The 18,279-nt window shown below is 35.3% G+C and overlaps 2 protein-coding genes across 7 annotated transcripts; one reads left to right on the forward strand and one right to left on the reverse strand.

Moving 5' to 3' along the window:
- The first annotated feature begins 2,649 nt into the window (after positions 1-2,649).
- LOC130804990 (F-box/FBD/LRR-repeat protein At5g53840-like) lies at positions 2,650-9,297 on the forward strand. Of its 6 annotated transcripts, none has more exons than XM_057669579.1 (7): positions 2,650-2,999; positions 4,173-4,251; positions 4,638-4,948; positions 6,522-6,582; positions 6,711-7,595; positions 7,743-7,886; positions 8,840-9,297. In XM_057669579.1, exons 3-7 carry the CDS (start codon positions 4,899-4,901, stop codon positions 9,170-9,172), a joined length of 1,473 nt encoding a protein of 490 aa, XP_057525562.1. In that variant the 5' UTR covers positions 2,650-2,999; positions 4,173-4,251; positions 4,638-4,898; the 3' UTR covers positions 9,173-9,297. The 6 variants fall into 6 exon arrangements, with proteins under 6 accessions (XP_057525562.1, XP_057525563.1, XP_057525565.1 ...); XM_057669580.1 differs by having other exon boundaries at positions 4,642-4,948; XM_057669582.1 differs by lacking the exon at positions 4,638-4,948 and having other exon boundaries at positions 2,651-2,999.
- Positions 9,298-11,278: 1,981 nt separating this feature from the next.
- On the reverse strand, positions 11,279-12,527 carry LOC130805566 (uncharacterized). Its single transcript, XM_057670344.1, has 2 exons — positions 12,455-12,527; positions 11,279-11,649 (listed from the first exon to the last, which is right to left on the reverse strand). Exons 1-2 carry the CDS (start codon positions 12,525-12,527, stop codon positions 11,279-11,281), a joined length of 444 nt encoding a protein of 147 aa, XP_057526327.1.
- Positions 12,528-18,279: the final 5,752 nt, after the last annotated feature.

An 18,279-nucleotide genomic window follows, 5' to 3' on the forward strand; every position in this document is an offset into this window, starting at 1 on the left:
TTATGTTGTATCAACTTGCAACTGAACCTACATATGACTATGGAGGTCGTTTTGCTCACAACATAATCATAGGAGAATATATGAAGAAACAAAATTACAACTTTCCGCACTTGCAAATTTCTAAATTGTCACGAAAATACTGCTTGCTTGATTTCTATCCTCTTGGTATCTATTACTCTATCGCATTCTGTAAGCACAAAGTAAAAATTATCTCACACAAATGATTATTATGTAACTATTTCAGATTGGATTCTTCATACCCTGACTTCAATCCTATCAAAGCCAAATTTTTAGTTATGGTGTATGCCTCAAAGTGGAATTATATGTATGCTCACTTCAACTCCTGTCATATACTCCCCCGTTTTAGTAACTTTGTCCCATGTAGTTTGGGCATGTTTGCCTAGGTAATTATTCAAGCCTTAACATCTCTAATTGTGCATTAGTAAAAATTATAAAAAGTTGATATTAATAATCTTTGCGTTGAAACGAATCAAACAAGATCCCACTTGACTATATGTTTTAACTTATAGATTAAGAATAAAATACAAATTAAGAGTGAACTCTGAATAGTGTCAAAAAATCAAATAGGACATAATTAGTGGAACAAAGATAATAGCTTTTTATAATTCTACGATATGTTTTCATTGAATATAAGAAATTGACTTGGATGAAAATTTGAAAGTGGAAAGTTTTGATTAATATTTAATGTAAATTTAATAATTAGATGTTTTGATTGAACTTTATCTGGAACTATGGATTTTGTTTGAATATTCAATTTTGTCATGTAGACTTTATTTGAAATACATGTGTAGTTTTGTATGTGTATTGATGCTTGACCTGCATGTACAATAGTTGTAATCAAGTGATTTATTTTGCAATAAACGAGCTCTTTGTACGTGTCTTACCATATGGGTGGTTATGGGTGCGGGTATGAGGTGGGTTTGTGGGTATGAAGCAGGCATAGTCAGTGGTGGTTCCAGGTTTTCTTCGTTGGGGGTTCGAAATTTAGTATATTAAAAATATGTATACAATAGTCTAAATTTTAAAATTTTGAATTACAAATCACAATTAGGATTTTAAATGAATAATTAAAGTACAGAGGAAATCAACAATTAAAGGATGTAGGGTTAAAAAATTGTGAAAAGGGACAAACCAATATTGTGGCAAATTAGAATTTGTGGTCAAGATAACCAATTAGAATAAAAAAAAGGAAGACAATAATTAAGGGGCACAAGGGAAAAAAATTACAATTTGGGGGTTTTAGATAACCAATTAAAATAATAAGTGAACAATTAAAGACACAAAAACGTTTAAAACAAAGGGAAAGAAGCAGAGAAATGTTACCCCAAATTACAATTTGGGGTCCATAAAGGAAAATCACAATTATATAGGTAAAAGGATGAAAATAATATTGAGAAAAGAAGGTCTAAAATTTCAAATTTTAAATTTTAAATCACGTATTACAACTTGGGGGTTTTGGATGACCAATTAGAATAATAAAGGATAACAACTAATTAAGATATGTAAGGGGAAAAATTTGAGTAGCGACAACTTATAATTTGAGGTCAACATAACCAAATAAAATAATTAGAGAGAACAAAATTAAAGAAGCAAAGAGACAAAAAATTACAATTTGAATGTTTTAAATTACCAACTAGAATAATAAGGGAAAACAACAATTGATGATAAAATGGTTAAAAGTACGGGAAGGAAGAAGACAAAATGTAACCCCAAACAATTTGGGGTTCCAATAACTAATGAAAATAATTAAAAGAATAAAAACAACAATAAATGAGGCCAAATGATGAAATAATATTGTAAAAAAGAAGAAATTAGAAATGATATGGGAGAGGAAGGATCGAACCGCCATCCACATGTGGGGAAAGAGATGCGCTGAAGTTATGCTTATTACCATTGCGCTACCAACGCATATGTCTTCGTTAAGAGATTTAAATTATATTTAAACGTGTTTGTGTTTTCATACTTTTCGCTTTTTTTTTTCAGTTTACTATGGGTTTAGTTGAACCCATTGAACCCATAGTAAAACCGTCTTCGGGTATAGTGGGTGTATAGCTGTGTTTGAAAATTTTATCTTCAGATTATGTAGATTATAATTCTTGATTTTTTTTTGCACAATTATATTTTCATGCATTATGCTTTTGGATTTTCTTGTGTATCTTCTATAATTTTCTCTAGATTGCTATTACGGATATTCATGGATTCCGTTATAATACTTTCATGGGCATGTTTATCTTTTTTCATCTGAATGAGAAGTTGCACAAATCCTTTAAGAACTTCACCAACATCATCGCTTTTCATAAGCTCCTGTGCACTTGTTTTTGGAGTAAATTGCACTTGTAACACCCCGTCATTTTATAACGTCATTATTTATTTATTATAATAATTTTTAAAGATTTTGTAATTATAATATATTATTTTTAATTAATTTGAATTGATTATTTATATATATATATGTATATAAGTTCTTACATTATATTAAGTATAAGTTTGTAATTAATAAAAATAAAGAGGTTTGAATTAAACTCGCAATTATGTACAAAAATTGTGAGCATAACAAAATTATTTTACTTAGTTGGGCTAATAAGTGTTATTTGTAAGTACTTGTATTCATCGTTTATGGTGGGTTAGGGTTTGAGAATTAAGGCTAAAATAAAAGGAGAAAAAAAAACCAAACAAAACCCTCACAAACCCTTTCTCACTCGTGCCTCCTCTCATCTCAAGCCTCCCTCTTTCACCCTTCATTACCACACCGCCACCTGCCCAGCGTGCCACCGGCACAACTGCGTAACAGCAGCCACCTCGCAGGCCAGTCTCACGCGTGACAGCACCCCACATCCTCACGCGTAGGCGCCGCAGCACCACCACAGCCTCCACTGTCGCGCACACCACGACCCACGACCCTCACACGCAGCCACAAGCACCACCACCGCGCTACTCTCTGCATCACCATGCCCCCTCCACTCTCACTTCAATACATTGTAAGCTTATTTTGTCGCTAAAGTTCAATAATTTCTTTACACTCCTTTTTTTGATTATTCTTCTTGTTAACTTGAATACTTTCTACTTTGATTGTGTTAGGGGTAAGAAGTAATGTGTAATTTGAGTTTACTTTGGTGTGGGCTTGAATTAGGGTGGAATTATTAGTGGTGTATGCTATTATGCCCTATTTTGGTGGTGTGTTTAATTCTTGGACAACTTTGTATAGGCTTTTAATAGCCTATTTTGGAGGAATTTCGTGGTAGGATTGTTATTCAGTAATGGTTATGGTGGTTAATTAGGTAGTAGCTGCTGTCAATATACCGTTATTGGGTGGTCAAGTTAAGTTCTTAGTGTTGAGCTTGATAATTGTGATTTATTGTTGGTGGTTGTTGGTTCTTGTCAAGTGGTTGCTAATGGTTGTGTTCTAGGAGTGATATTGTTGTTAGTAGTGAATGTTAGTTGTTAGTAGTGGTAGGGAATGTTAGTTGTTAGTGGTGGTTATTAGTCGTTGTCATTTTTATCTTTGTTAATGGTTTTTGATTTGGTAATATCTTTAATGGTTGTTGTTAGGTAATCGTGGTTGTAAATTGTTATTATTAGTTGCTAAGAGCTGTTAAATTGTGAATGTATGGTTTTTAGTTGGGGATCTTTGTTGTTGTGTATTGTGAGTGAGTTTATTGTCATTGTTAAATTGAAATATTCATTGTTGAAGGTTGCATAGCTTTGGCATAAGTTGTAGGGGGCTTGTTGTGAGCGATCTAAGTAACTCTTACGTTCTTGTTGTATTCACAAGGAACTTTAAATAATGTAGTGAAGTGCCTTTCAAATCATTACTATCATAAGTATTATTATTGTTAGTTAATTAACATATTACATGGCGAGTATTTATAATTCATAGTATTATTATAATTGCAAGTTTATAAAGTTGAATTGTACTCATTAATGAAATTATCCTTAGAACTTACTTTCTTATCAATGTCAGTTGTGCTCAGTCTGGATTTGATGGTATAATTCATGTGTGATTGTAATTTGATTAGTATTGAGTGGTTAAAGTGCGTATTGGAATAACTGAAAGCTTAGCTTGAGTGGGTGAATGATTGCTTTCCTTGACTTGTAGTTGCTCTAAAAAGGTAGATAAGTAGGCTTATTAGTTCTATTTCTAACTTATCTAGGTGCTTTGTTCATAAGAGGAAGGTAAAACCTTGTTTTAGGTGATTATTGCGACTCCTTGCCTTGCCATAGCGGTTACAGGTACGTACACGCAGTAACTAACTATTATATGCCTATGTTTCAAAGTATTATCCATATTTGCAACTTTATGCATTGTATTAAGTACTAGCAAGTAAGTTGTATACATGAATAGCTATTGATTTCGATTCTTTTGAACTTAGAATGATATAGATGCATAGGACAAAGGTATTAGTAGAAGTTGAGAACTTTTCCCTTATTGATAGAAATACATTATGTTTACTTGGAGTCGGAATGATTCCTTCATAGATGAATTTCATATTTTATTTGAGTTGCTCAATGGGCTTTGCTATCCCAGGGCTCTCATTAATAATAGAAGGATAGAGTTCTTATGTTTGATTGACGTGACTCCACTGATTTATTACCCCAGTTGGTTTTGTTTCCCAAAGACAGGATCCGAGTAGATCGCTGGAGGGGGTATGAGCATTCTTTTTGTCATCGGGCGCCGGTTGGCCAATATCGCTCCTTGACCGAGGTGTTACCATGCGGGCCTTGCAAACCCCAATTTGGTTCCCCGCACTGGATTGATACCCCAGTGGGTTTTGTTTTCCAGAGGTAGGATCCGAGTGGATCGCTGGAGGGGGGTATGAGCTCATACTTTGCCATTGGGCGCTGGTTGGCCGATACTGCCCTTGGTTTTGTCACAGTGTATGATAGAAAGTTTATATTTGAGTTACCGGTGGATCTTGCAAACCCCAAGGTTCTCATCGATAGAAAGTTCATTTATTGATAGAAAGTTTACTCATTGCAAGAAAGTTTATTCATTGATAGAAAGTTTACTCGTTGATAGAAAGTTTACTCGTTGATATAAAGTTTATTCATTAATAGAATAGTTTATGTTTGTGAGACGTGTGCCTAAGTTAAGTTACCTCATGGGAGTTACAATCCCAAGGGTAGACTATGATCACACTTAATTTAAGGTAGATAAGCTTCATAAGGTCAGGCATTAGGTATTTTGTTAATTCCCTTGGTTGAGTTGATACTACGCGTGTTTTATAAGAGTTTATGTTTTTGTGAAGAGGACTGTTAAGACTCACATTCCATGCTCGACACATGGTTCGGGTTGGAAAAGAAATAATGAGACTAAGACGTAAAGATGAATGATTAATTGTTGATAGTTGTGCTTTGTGCTTTATGAAATCATCCTTATATTGTTGTATATTGGCCTTATTATATTTGGTGTTAATTACTGACATGTATGTGTTTGTGTTTGTGTTTTATGTTTGATTGATTATAATTTTCTATGTTGTTTCTGCTATGATACATTTGACCAATGGTCTAATGTTGATTAGCGGGATCATCCTAGATAGATGTAACATGTATTGGAGGTTCTTTTCCATTGCATTGGGGGAGAATGCGTTTGTATTTTTATTTCATAGCTTCTATATGTCTTTTGTAAACTTTAAATTGTATATGTTTTTGGTACGAGGCCTTGTGTCCTCCTTTTGTATTATTTATATTTCCGCTGCATAGTTTATGGTTTTGTATGATTTTTAAGTATTATGTCATTTTTAAAATGCAAGCGTTGACACTGGAACCACGATCCATGCTTGGCATGTTGATTAGAAGAGGCGGCGATGAATCATTCCGCCGTGGTATGAGATTTTAAAGGCAATGATGCCTCAGATTAGATTAATTATTTTACTGTGTTTTCTATTCCTCGAATTTTAGTTGAAATGTTGCCGAAATTTCCACTCACAGCTTTAAAAGATTATTATTATTATTATTATTATTATTATTATTATTATTATTATTATTATTATTATTATTATTTTATTTTTTCCTTTATTTTATATTTAATGTAACACCCGTATTCCCTCCCGTCCTTTGCGATTTTGGTTTCGTATAAGGGGCCGGTAGGTGGCTACTAATTTTGAGATAGTATGAGGCTAAAACCTTAAACCCACCATAGGTTAAATAAGACATGTGGATATGCATGTCCATTTGCCTGGCCTTAGCAAAGTGGGGATTAGCCTGTCCTAATAGTTAGTGGTGAAAATGATAACTCTTTCATCCCCACAACTTTACCTTAAGCCCAACAATAAAATTCAACAAACTGGCTAGTGGCAAAGATTGCGGCTCATTTGCCGTGCCAGCTTGTGATAAGTCATGTTCACGTCACCATACAGCTGCTGCCTGTTTTATGATGCATTGATGGTGCGCCAGCAATGGCAGGCTCCAAAAGTGGCAATACTTGCTAGTCTTTTAGTTGAGTATATATTTATTTAGATTGGCGTATAAGTATCTTGAGCACTGATTTATTTATTTTGCAGCGTTGATTGTGTAATTATGGGGAAACAGACATGGCTTGCGCTCAAATCTTGCAAGCATCAGGTGCATATTATCTGTTTCCTTATCAATTATCATGGTATTTCTTTCATTGAACTTGAGACTTTTGAAATTATGTCATATGCTGACCCGTGTTTTATTTGCATTGTATGTCATGATTATTATTAACTCAGAACCATGAAGAAAAAGATCGATTGAGTCAGTTGCCGCATGATGTTTTGATGTCCATCATGTCCCTCTTCACCATCAAGGAAGCTGCACAAACTAGTGTTCTTTCGCGCACCTGGAATTACTTTTGGCGATGTTTTCCCATCTTGGTCTTCAAAGATGATTTCCCAACACTGCATTTTGTTGCGCGAAATCCGCTGTTACTTCCTGAAGGAAGATCAAATTTTACGACGATGGTGAACAGTGTTATTGACTCTCATCGTGGCTTGACTATAGACAAGCTAAGGGTTATTTTCGACTTGGATACAAGCTATGAGTCGGATATTGATAAGTGGCTAGCTTTTGCTTTGGCAAAACAGGTCAAAACACTTGAATTGAACTTCACACCACAAGTTGGCAGAAAAGTGCCATTGGCTTGTCGCTATACTTGGCCCCTTGAATCTCGTTGGTTGTCTCGTGGTTTGCATCTTAGTTTGGCTTCCATAACATCTCTGTGTCTCAAATTTGTTAATGTAACTGACAAAGACATAGAGTGCATTCTTCTTTCTTGCCATGCCCTAGAGAGTATGCGCATTGTTCACGGGTCATTCGGTTTGAAAAACATAATCATCTCTCAAACATCCCTACAACTCAAACATCTAGAGTTATCTAATTGTTATTTGTCTTGCATCGATATTAAGGCCCCAAAACTTGTGTCGCTCACTCTGCACGGACGACCTATATCATTGATTGTTAGAGACTCATTGCTTTCCAAGGTCTCAATTGGAAATGGATTTTATAGGGGAGAGGTTGTGGCCTCTGCTTATAGAAATCTTTCACAATACTTTACCAAGCTGGAGTATTTGAGTTGGCACTTGTGCTTGTGTGCTTTCACGCGTGTCAATGTCAAGGTATACCACGATGATAAGTCTTTGTGAATAAATCTTAATTCCATGGAGATTTGCCAATAATTACTATTCTACTCGTTATATTTGCTTGTTTTTTGTTGACATATTCATAATCAACTATCATTATTCAACTATCATTATTTTATGCAGTGGAATTTGGGTATATCTAAACCACCTATCATGTCAAACCTTAAGCATTTAGAACTCCATGTTCGAGCTAAGGGTAAGGAAAGCCTACTTGGGTGGGCTTACTTGATCGAGGAATCTCCAGTCCTGGAAAAGCTCACTTTGAAGGTAGATCCCCTTACATATCCTTACAAGTAAATTTGATAATTTGTGTATACTTCCCGCTTATCACTAATACTATTCATCAATCAAACTAATTTGTATTTTATTCTTAATCTACTTCCTCTGTAACAAACAAGTTGCTACATTTAACTTTTCATGCTATTCAGCCAAGGGCTGGCAAAGTTGAATTCTTTACTCCTCGGCACCGTAATTCAATCCTTAATATCTATAGTTGTGCTTAATAAAAAATTATAAAAATTGATACTATTAATCTTTGCATCAAGTCGAATCAAACAAAATCCCATTTGACTTTGTTCAAACTTCTTGTTTAAGAATAAATTGCATATTAAGGTTGATTGATGAATTGTGTACATTTTATCAATGTAGCAACTATGTTGTTACGGAGGAAATATAAGTATAGTCAAGTGTAATCTTGTTTGATTCGTTTCAATATAAATATTATTAATATTAAGAATTGAATAAGGGACTTGGATAGTGTGAAAAATTTCAATGGGGTAAACAGAGTATCCCGTTGCGCCTAAATAAAAGTCTTATTTTATGACAACTCTTGTCCTCTAAAAAATTCTCATCTCTCGACTACCTTAATTTTTTCTGCACTTGAATAAAACAAAACCATTATCCCCTTCTTTTATTCATCTTCTGTGTGTGTATGCATGCGTGTGCATGTGCATGTGCTAGGAATTTACTTCACTTAACATTAATGGCTAAAGATAAGAAGAATAAGATGGTTGTATCATTAGGACATTAAGGACACACATCATGGTAAATGTGAGTGATTATTCTCCTTTTAAGAGTTGGTTTCCCTCTCAATTTGTGCTTTCACAAAGTTCAATTTTGAGAGCTTCTACATTATTATGTACAAAATGGCCAAATGGGCAAAGTTCCATTAAAATATTCTAGTGTTATAGTATGATGATCATGTATTCCACATCTTGCAGTTCTCACCATATTTACTGGGTTGCGATGTACGTGTAAGGAATATTGTGAAGCGTAAAGGGCGTCCCATAAAAAACTTGAAGACCTTGCAACACTTTGGCTATCTGGGACTGCCAATTGACATTGAATTTGCTACCTATGTAGTTGAGAATTCCATCAACCTAAAAGATGTAATTTTCACATATCAATTTACCAGGCCATTCCGTGACCCTTTCAGAGAATATGCTAGAAGCCATGTTTTTGAATTCATAAAGACACTGCCTCAAGAAGTTGCCTTCAGATTTGGCAAACCTGCCAACCATTGCTGTTTTATTTCAACAGCTCCGTATGCTTAGATCTTTGCTTGTTGAGCACCATTTTCCTTGAATCTTATTTCTTTAAAATTAAAGTATAATATGATGATTTACAATATGTTTGTAACATTGCTTGGTAATATAATAGTGTGTTGTTATGAGGGCTATCTTATTTTTCAATGACATGTGAGTAAATATCACCAAATATTTTTAATTTTGCATTGTAATCAGGGAATTTATTTCTATTTCCCCTTAAGTAAATATATATTTTTTATATGAAATATATCTTATATTACAAAAAAAGTAATAACTTTATTATTATATTCCATCGTAACTCCAAGTTAAAACTAAACTACATAAGAATATACAATATTATGATGCAACTTTGAAAAAAATGGTAACATTGAAAAAAGAATAGTAGTTATCACATATACTTATTTTATATCAAAAAGAGTTTTGCCATTCGACATTAGGTGATATTGTTAAAAACATTATACTCCCCCGTTTCTTTTTGTTCGTCACATTTTTCATTTTTGTCTGTTTCTTTTTGTTTGTCACACTTCACTTTCATTTTTCATATCGTCCCTTTCATTCTTTCACATCTTTGGTCTCATTTATTTGACACCCTCATCTTTTCTCATATTTGAGCTCACTTTTTACAATCCCTACAACTACGGACAATATCTTTTAGTTGCTACGCTTTCCTTTTTGGCAAATAAAAAAACAAGGTAATGTACATCAATACCCCTCATTTAAAAATATCACCACTCACTCATTTTCTAAAACTCAAAATCACTAAAAAAAATCAACAAGAAGAACTCTTACAACAGTTGTCTAACCATTCAACTTAATAAATCTAAATCATCTCATATCTCTATTTATTTTATGATATCTCCTATATCATCTTCTATATGACCCTTATTCATCTTCTTCAACCTTAGTACCTTACCTTCAAACCTTATCATCTCAATCTTCAACTTCCCATCTTCATAGTTTTCTCTCTCTTCCCAATTCTAAACCCACATCTATTACCATTTTCTTTCTCTCTATCCACTGCCTTGCAAACCACCACCACTGCCCACCACAACTTTCTCTCTCCAAATCTAACCCTCAATTCGAAAACCCATCTTCCATCTCATAGTTGCCTCTTTTTCTTGCTTTTCATTTATCATCTTCAACCTCTATCAACTCTATGCTCATTATTCATTTCAGGAACTTCTCTCTACTTAATAAGTCCATCTTTTATTCTCAATTTAATAGGGTTTATTGATTATTTGTCATTTTAGTTATATATCTAGTAATGAATTTACCTTTGGATGGATTCTTGTTTTAATGAGTAGTTTCGTGACTGTTTTTCTTTGATGTTGCTTTCTGACAATAGCGGTGGATTTTTTTTATGTTCATGGTGTTGGTTTGTACTTTGATTTATGTTTCACATGTCGGTGTTGGGTTGATGGTGGACGGAACATGGTTGCCTAGTTAATGTCGTTGATGATTTGAGTTTGGTTTTTTGTGACAATTTGTATGGTGTGAATGATAGTTTGGTGGTGGTGGTGGTGATGTTTATGGTGCTAGATTGCTTCCTTGTTGCCTATTGTAGTGGAGTTGGGATGAGTGTTGATGTTGGTCGGTAAGGTGATGTTGGTAGTGGGATTATTTTCTATGGTGGTGTTAGTGAGTTAAATGGTGCATGGTGGTGTTGGTGAATTCGGTGAGGGACGGTGGTGTGGTGATGTTGGTGTTGGGCGGTTGCTCATGCAACTTAGTTGTACTCTTTATTTTTGAAATATGTTACCATTGCAATACTTTATGTACAAGGGTATTTGTGTCTTAAAAAATGTGCATTGGTTTTTGAAAACTAGTCGAGACCGGAGGAAATATTTACATTCGCTCCCTCGTCAGATCTACCTCAACTTCTCTTACCCTCTACTATGAGGCTTTCCACTATCCTCACGGGTGCGTTGGCAGTTTTTCTTTTCACATGTCCAAACCACCTCAATCTGTTTTCACACAACTTTGCCGATAATGGGGCAATCCCTGTCTCAGCTCTTGATTCCTAATTCTATCCATCCTCGTGTGCTTGCACATCCACCTTAGCATACGCATCTCTGCTACATCCATATTTTGTTCAAAGGACTTCTTAACGTGCTAGCATTCTGCCTCATAAAGCATTGCCTGTCTGATTGCAACTCGATAAAATTTACCTTTTAGTCTAGTGAGAAACTTCTTTTCACATAAGATCATGGTAGTCGCTCGCCACTTAAGCCACCCTGCTTGAATCTGATGTGTTACATCGTCTTTGATCTCCTCATTACTCTGTATCACAGATCCTAAATATTTAAACTTGGTCATACAAGCGATTACATCTTGACCAATGGTAACCTCGGGGACTCTTTCATGGTCTATCTCACTGAAATTGTATCTCAAATATTCTGTTTTGATACGACTTATAGGCAACCCTTTGTCTTCTTGAAACGTCCTCCACTCTAATTTTGTGTTAGCTTCCTCGCTAGTTTCTGCTATTAGCACAATATTGTCAGCAACAAAATGAATTATAGAACTAGCTTAATTTTTTGATCTAATATAGTGCATCTTAAATATAGCGTTAGTGTGCCTTTTTGAAATATTGGTTCTTAAAGTGAATTTCTTGTTAAAGATTGGTATTGGTTGACCAAAAATGTGCTATTCTTATAAACAACAAATTTCAATTTTGAAACTTGGTTTACAAGGCTTCTCGTAAAAAACTTTTGGCTATGATTATGGCTTTTGAAATGGGTTTTAGCAATGGTAAATGTGTTGTATGTCAAGGATGACCCATGGTCTTAGAATTACGTAATTTCTTCTTGAAATCTGAACTAAATGAACATGAACTGTTACATGGCAGCCCCGTGTTTGAACTTATAACTACATTTTTTGGTTTGATAAGGGCTTAGAATTTTTTTGAAGTCTGGTTAGTTTGCAAGGAATGTAGTTATTTAATAAAGTGGATTGGTAATTTGATAATTTGATAATTCTTACACATATTGCAGTGTATGGATTGGTAAAACTGAACAAAAGTATACATTTGAAGAAACGTAAATTAAGAATATAGTGTGTGGATACTTGGTGTAGCCCTTCACCAGTCAAAACAATATTCCCTAGGTTGTTTACCAAATCTACACGGCCAAATGAGTTTGTCAATAATGTTGGTGTATGGCAAGGGAATGAGTGGTCTTAGCAAATAAAATGGGCAAGACCACTATAGTCATGGGAACAAGGGGATTAGCAAGACCTATTGATAACTATACAGATCAAACCTCCACAATGGGGCAAAAATGAATCTACCTCTTGGAAATGGACATCTAGTGGGGTGTTCTCTGTTAAAAATTTGATAAACAAGATACGTACGCCCAACCATAGTTTACCTTCTCAGGTGACTAGAATCATACACCACCGAGAGCACAAGTCATGCTTTGGCTTGCAGCATTGAATATGCTCAAAATTGCTGAGTACCTCATGCGCATAAATGTGATTGACCATAACCAAGCTATGTGTCCATTTTGTGGTCACTTGTAAGTTTGCAAGGGAAACATGGATGGATGTATATAGTGGTGGAATCTAAAGGGTGTCTAGTCTAATCGGTGCTGCAACGTCATTCATGAATGTATTGGTATCATAATACACAGGAATAAGAAAATAAAGACAATATGGACATCAATATTGTTTTGTGTCAGTTAGAGCCTTTGGTTTGAACGCAATAGAACAAAATTTGAGAGCGTGAAACCAAACTGGGAAAATGTCAGGTATTTGATAAAGATAAGAGTGGGTATTTGGGCAAAGGATCTAATCAAAGATTTCCACTACACCACCTATGACATTACAAACAACGTGAAGGCAATAGTACAGTACAAGCAGTGGCTACAGAGCTTTGGGAGTATGGTGTGTTGGACATTTAGAGTATGATAATCGATGTAAATGTACTATGTATATAATAGGCCAAAAGTACTATGAAAATAGTAGGGACAAAGGTTAAAACCAATGTCCAAAAGGAAAGGATAAACAAAGACAAAAAAACAGAAAGGGAAAAGGCTGTTTCGCGGCACGCGAATTGCTTGGTCACGCAAATTTTTGCCCCTCGCGAAAAGTGTTCTGTGACATTATGTTTTGATCGATGTGATTTCGTGGTTCGCGACAAAACTCGCGGCTCGCGAGTTGCGGTTCTAAATAAGTTCAGAACGATTTTTCCTTTAAGTTCGCAAGTAAGGCATGACTTGTACTGTGGTTATTTGTCTTTGATCAGTCAAAAACCGATGGAAGTTGGCAATATGGTCTAGCCCTCAAAGTACATGGAGGTTACTAATTTCCACGATTAATAGAGGAAATTAACAAGCAAAACATACAACGTTTCTCATATTTTCTGAAATCCTTTTCAATTTTCTTCCAAAGTTCTCTACAAGTTTCTAAGTGAAAGAACTTGATCAACTCTTCTCATTTAATCTCAAAGATTGCTCACAAACTCTCTTATTCTTCACATTGTTCAAATATAGGTGCCTATATTTGAATGCAAACCGTTGTATCTCAAAAATGTATACCAAGTTGTAAAGCCTAAGCACCGTGTAGGCGGAATAACGTTTTTCGAAAAGCGAGATTCGTGCCTTGGTTTGTTATCAAGTATCCGAAGACATAATTGTCTACAAGATCTTCATTGGGATTCATTTGGTTGTCATTGTTGTAAGACATTTCTAAACTATAATTTGTAATAGGTTGTTAACGATTTGTAATTTGGTTTGGTGCTTGTAATATCACTTCAAGTTGTATTTAGATTCAATAATCTAAAAACATTAGTGTGTATTCACAAGTATACTTTACAACATGGTGGACTGAGTCGCAACAATGTAGCAGGAAGATGCGGTAGAAAACAAGAATCCAGAAAAGCCTCGAAGGAAAAACAGCAAAAATCAGTGAGTATTACTAACTGTACCTTGACAGACCTGAATTGTATTTTCGTTTTGTTTTTTGGTGCTTGTTGGTGTAGCTTGTGCAGGATTTTGGAATCATTGGCCTACTACTATCCGGAGGGGAGCTAAACTTGGAACCCAAGCTCACAGCATCACTCACCACCACATAAAGCATCAAAGGACTGCAATCTGAGGAAGAGGGAACAATGGAAAAGATCCTGCACTAAATATACCACAATAGTATGAAAGTTGTTGGACATTTAGAGTACATAATCCATGTAATTAAATTATGCCAAAGGTACTATGCAAATAGTAAGGACTAAGGTTTAAAACTAATGTCCAAAGGGAAAGGAAAAACAGTGCCAAAAACAGAAGGGAAGATGGCAGGCTCGCGAGTTCGCGGATCGCGAAATCTGTCGTCCCTCGAGATTTTGTCACTTAAACATTCTGTTTAGTGCAATAGAAAGTCGCGGCTCGCGTCAAAAATCACGGCTCGCGAGTTACGGTTTTTCTGAAAAGTTCAGAAACGGTTTGTCCTTTAAGTGGCATGTGAGGCTTGTAAGTAGTGCGTTTACTTGGCATTAACCAGTCAAAAACTGATTAAGAAAGTTGGCATTATGGACTACACCTCAAGGAACATGGAAGTTTATTTAATTTCCTATATATAGAGGAAGTTAAGAAGGATTAAACACAACTTCATTCTCTCATTTTCTGAAAACATATTTTCTGAAATACTCCCAAGTTCTCTACAAGTTTTCTAAGTGATAGAACCTGATCAACTCTCTCATTTAACACCTCAAAGATTGCTCATACACTCTCTTGTTCGTCACATTGTTCAAATATAAGTGCATATATTTGAATGCAAACCATTGTATCTCAAAACGTATTCCAAGTGGTTTAGCCTAAGCACCTTGTAGGCGGAATAACGTTTTAGGAAAGCGATTTTACGTGCCTTGGTTTGGTATCAAGTTTTCGAAGACTACAAAGTCTACAAGTTCTTCAAGGTTATTTTCATTTGGTTGTCAAAGGTTGTAATCATTTCTATTACTAGTTTATGTAATAGGTTGTTCATTTTGTAACTTAGTTTTGGTGCTTGTAAATCTCTTCAAGTCATTCATTAATACAACATTATTTACTAACAAAAGTAATAGCAGGTGTGCAAAAGTTGTGGAGGATACCTTGTTCCTGGAAATGGTAGCAATGAGTTTTCAAATGAAAAGTGGAGATCAAAGTTTCACTCGAAAGCAAACAACTCACAGAAGAGGAACCATACAATTAGATAGTGTGGTTTCCTGATTTGGGTTGAATACAGGCCTGCATACCTTTTATTCGAAAGCAAACAACTCACAGAGAAGGAACCATACAATTACATAGTGTGGTTTCCTGATTTGGGTTGAATACAGGCCTGCATACCTTTTATTCTATGTAAATTATACCTGTAAAAGTCTAAATGAAGAATGACTATGAATGCACTAGTACAGGTTCGCTGCAGCAGGCCATGGGTACTGGAGTGCACCAGTTCAGTCTCGCTGCAGCAGACGTGCAGCGTCAGTGCTGTGGTCCTTGAGGCAGTAGTGTGTATTGCTGCGTAAGTGTAGTAGCTGCCACAAGGAGGTTCAAAATATAGACGTTTTTGCTGCCTGCTGCTTGCTACTACCATCGAGTGCATCCGATTGCGGATGGGAACTGGAAAAGCTGCAAGGGAGATTTGGAGTAGACCATGTTTGCTTTGAAGAAACAGCAATAGGATACCTACTGGTACTAGGCGAGTGATGATGGGCAGAATGCGAGAACGCATACAGTATGCAGCTTGCATATGAACAAGTTAAATGGGCTATACTATCCATAGTAATGTTAGCATGTACATTTGTCTTTAGTAGGGTGTTTGACTAGAATGGATGTGTTCTTTTGTAGATGCATAAAATATATCGAAGTATAATACTAGATGTATACAGAGGCCGAAAGATACTTGAACCAGATAACACTAACAGAGGGTGTGACTTAGTAGTTCAGATTTAGAAATCTGTTTTGTTTTGTTGCAAGTAAATCAATAGTAATATTCTTCTTTTTTGTACAGATAGTAATGTATCCAGGGAAGGGTATGACTAAGTAGGTCAGATTAAGGGCTGTGTTGCTTGTGAAATGAACTCCGGAGAGGTGTTCGAGAATCAGTTAAGAGGAGCTGGAGCCTGAAGAAGCAAATGCCTTAATGTCTTGTGTTTTTTAGCAGAATATTTATGAGTCTTCTTTAACTCCCAAACTCTCTTTTGAAGTTAATATGCATCGACCACCGAGTGTTTGTTCGAGAATCAGTTAAGAGGAGCGGGAGCTTCTAGCTACCATCAGACATGTAGTGATCACATCTACTGGATTTACATAGATGTGGCAAATGTATTGTTTTGGTAAAGGGAAATAAAAATCCAAGTTAATGTATTAAATGTAATTAGAAATGCATTCGAAGCCATTCAAAAAGTTGTAAAAAAAATATGAAGAAAAAAGGGGGATGAGAAATATTTCTCCATCCTCCCCTAGGGTGAATTTATCCCCAAAATGAGGGAATTAATTGTTCTTCCATCCCTTTGTTATTTCGCAACCAATTCTTCCATCCTTCAACGACCGGATTCAATTAATTTCCTATCTAACAACTTTATTGTTTTAGTTTGACGTTTATTCTCTCTTCAATATTTACTTTCAATCTAAGCATGTCTCTATAAAGATAATTTAAGCAATGTTAGTCAAATAGTTGGTTAGGTACACAAGTTGTGTCATTTTGGGTATAGTAAAACGTAAAAGAGAGAATATGAGAACCGTTAATATAAAATTCATTGGTGTGATAAAGATGGTAAGAAAATCATGGAAAGATAAAATAGTATATGGGGTGACGTGAATTGGTGAATCACCATAGTGAATGGTCTTTGTAAGGTAGTATGTTTGTTAATTTTTGTAAAATGATCACCTTTATTCCAACCTTATAGCATGCTATGGAAACGTCTTCTAATTCCCCAAAAGCGTTGGAGAAAGGATGAGTAAAGCTTTTGGAGAGAGCAAGTAGAGCTAAGGAATAAAAAAATGAGAAACGTAGGCCAACACTTTGGTGCAATAACATTATGTTCCCGACACATGATTTCAGCACTTAGTGCTAATCCTTTTTGCATAGAGTGAACATCTCAAGCGTCGCTACCTCTCACGGAACGACACCAAGCTTTAAGAATTTATAATATTTTGTTACTTTGTTACTAAACGGATAACGGTAACACCCCTTAATTTCCGACCCCTTACACAAAACCAAAACCACAAAGGACGGGAGGAAATTCGGGTGTTACATTAAAAATAAAATTAAAATAATAATTATAATCTTTTTAAAACTAAGAGTAGAAATTTCGGCAGCATTTATTCTAAAAATCGAGTCCGTGATGAATTAGAAAGCGCAATACAATAATTAAACTTATATAGGGCATCATCGCCTTTATCTCACACCACGACGGAAAGATTCATCGCCGACTCTTCTACTCAACATGCCAAGCATAGATTGTGGTTCTAGTGTAAACGCTTGCGTTTTAAAAATGACATGATACTTTAAATCCATACAAACCAATAAACTACGCAGCGGAAGTATAAATAATACAAGGTGGACACAAGGCCTCATGCCAAAACATATACAATTCAAAGCTTACAAGAGGCATATAGGATGTACAAAATCAAAGATCAGTATCATAACACGAGTTATGCTTTGCACTCATCACTATCCCCCAAATGCAATGCAAAAGAAGCTCCAATAACTGTTACACCTATCTAAGATGATCCTGCTGCTCAACATCAAATCATAGGCCAAATGTATTATGGCAGAAACATCATAGAAAGTTACAATAATCAAACATAAACACAAACACGTACACGTTAGTAACTAACATCAAATATAATAAGGCCGGTGTACAACAATATAAGGAGGATTATAAGGCATAAAGCACAAAGTACAACTAATAACAAGTTCTCATTCATCTATACTTCTTAGTCTCATTTTTTCCTTTCCAGATAATCTTACACTTCTCTTATCAAAATTCTAACACCTCTATAAGTCACGTATGATATCAACTTAACTAAGGGCGTTAACACACTACATAACGCCTAGTGCTAAAGTATGATCTAATGGAGCTTATTTACCATAAAGTAAGAGTAATTAGAGTCTATCTATGGGTTTGTAAGTCCCACGAG

The sequence above is a fragment of the Amaranthus tricolor genome, chromosome 2, assembly GCF_026212465.1.
Source record: "Amaranthus tricolor cultivar Red isolate AtriRed21 chromosome 2, ASM2621246v1, whole genome shotgun sequence".
Taxonomy (NCBI): domain Eukaryota; kingdom Viridiplantae; phylum Streptophyta; class Magnoliopsida; order Caryophyllales; family Amaranthaceae; genus Amaranthus; species Amaranthus tricolor.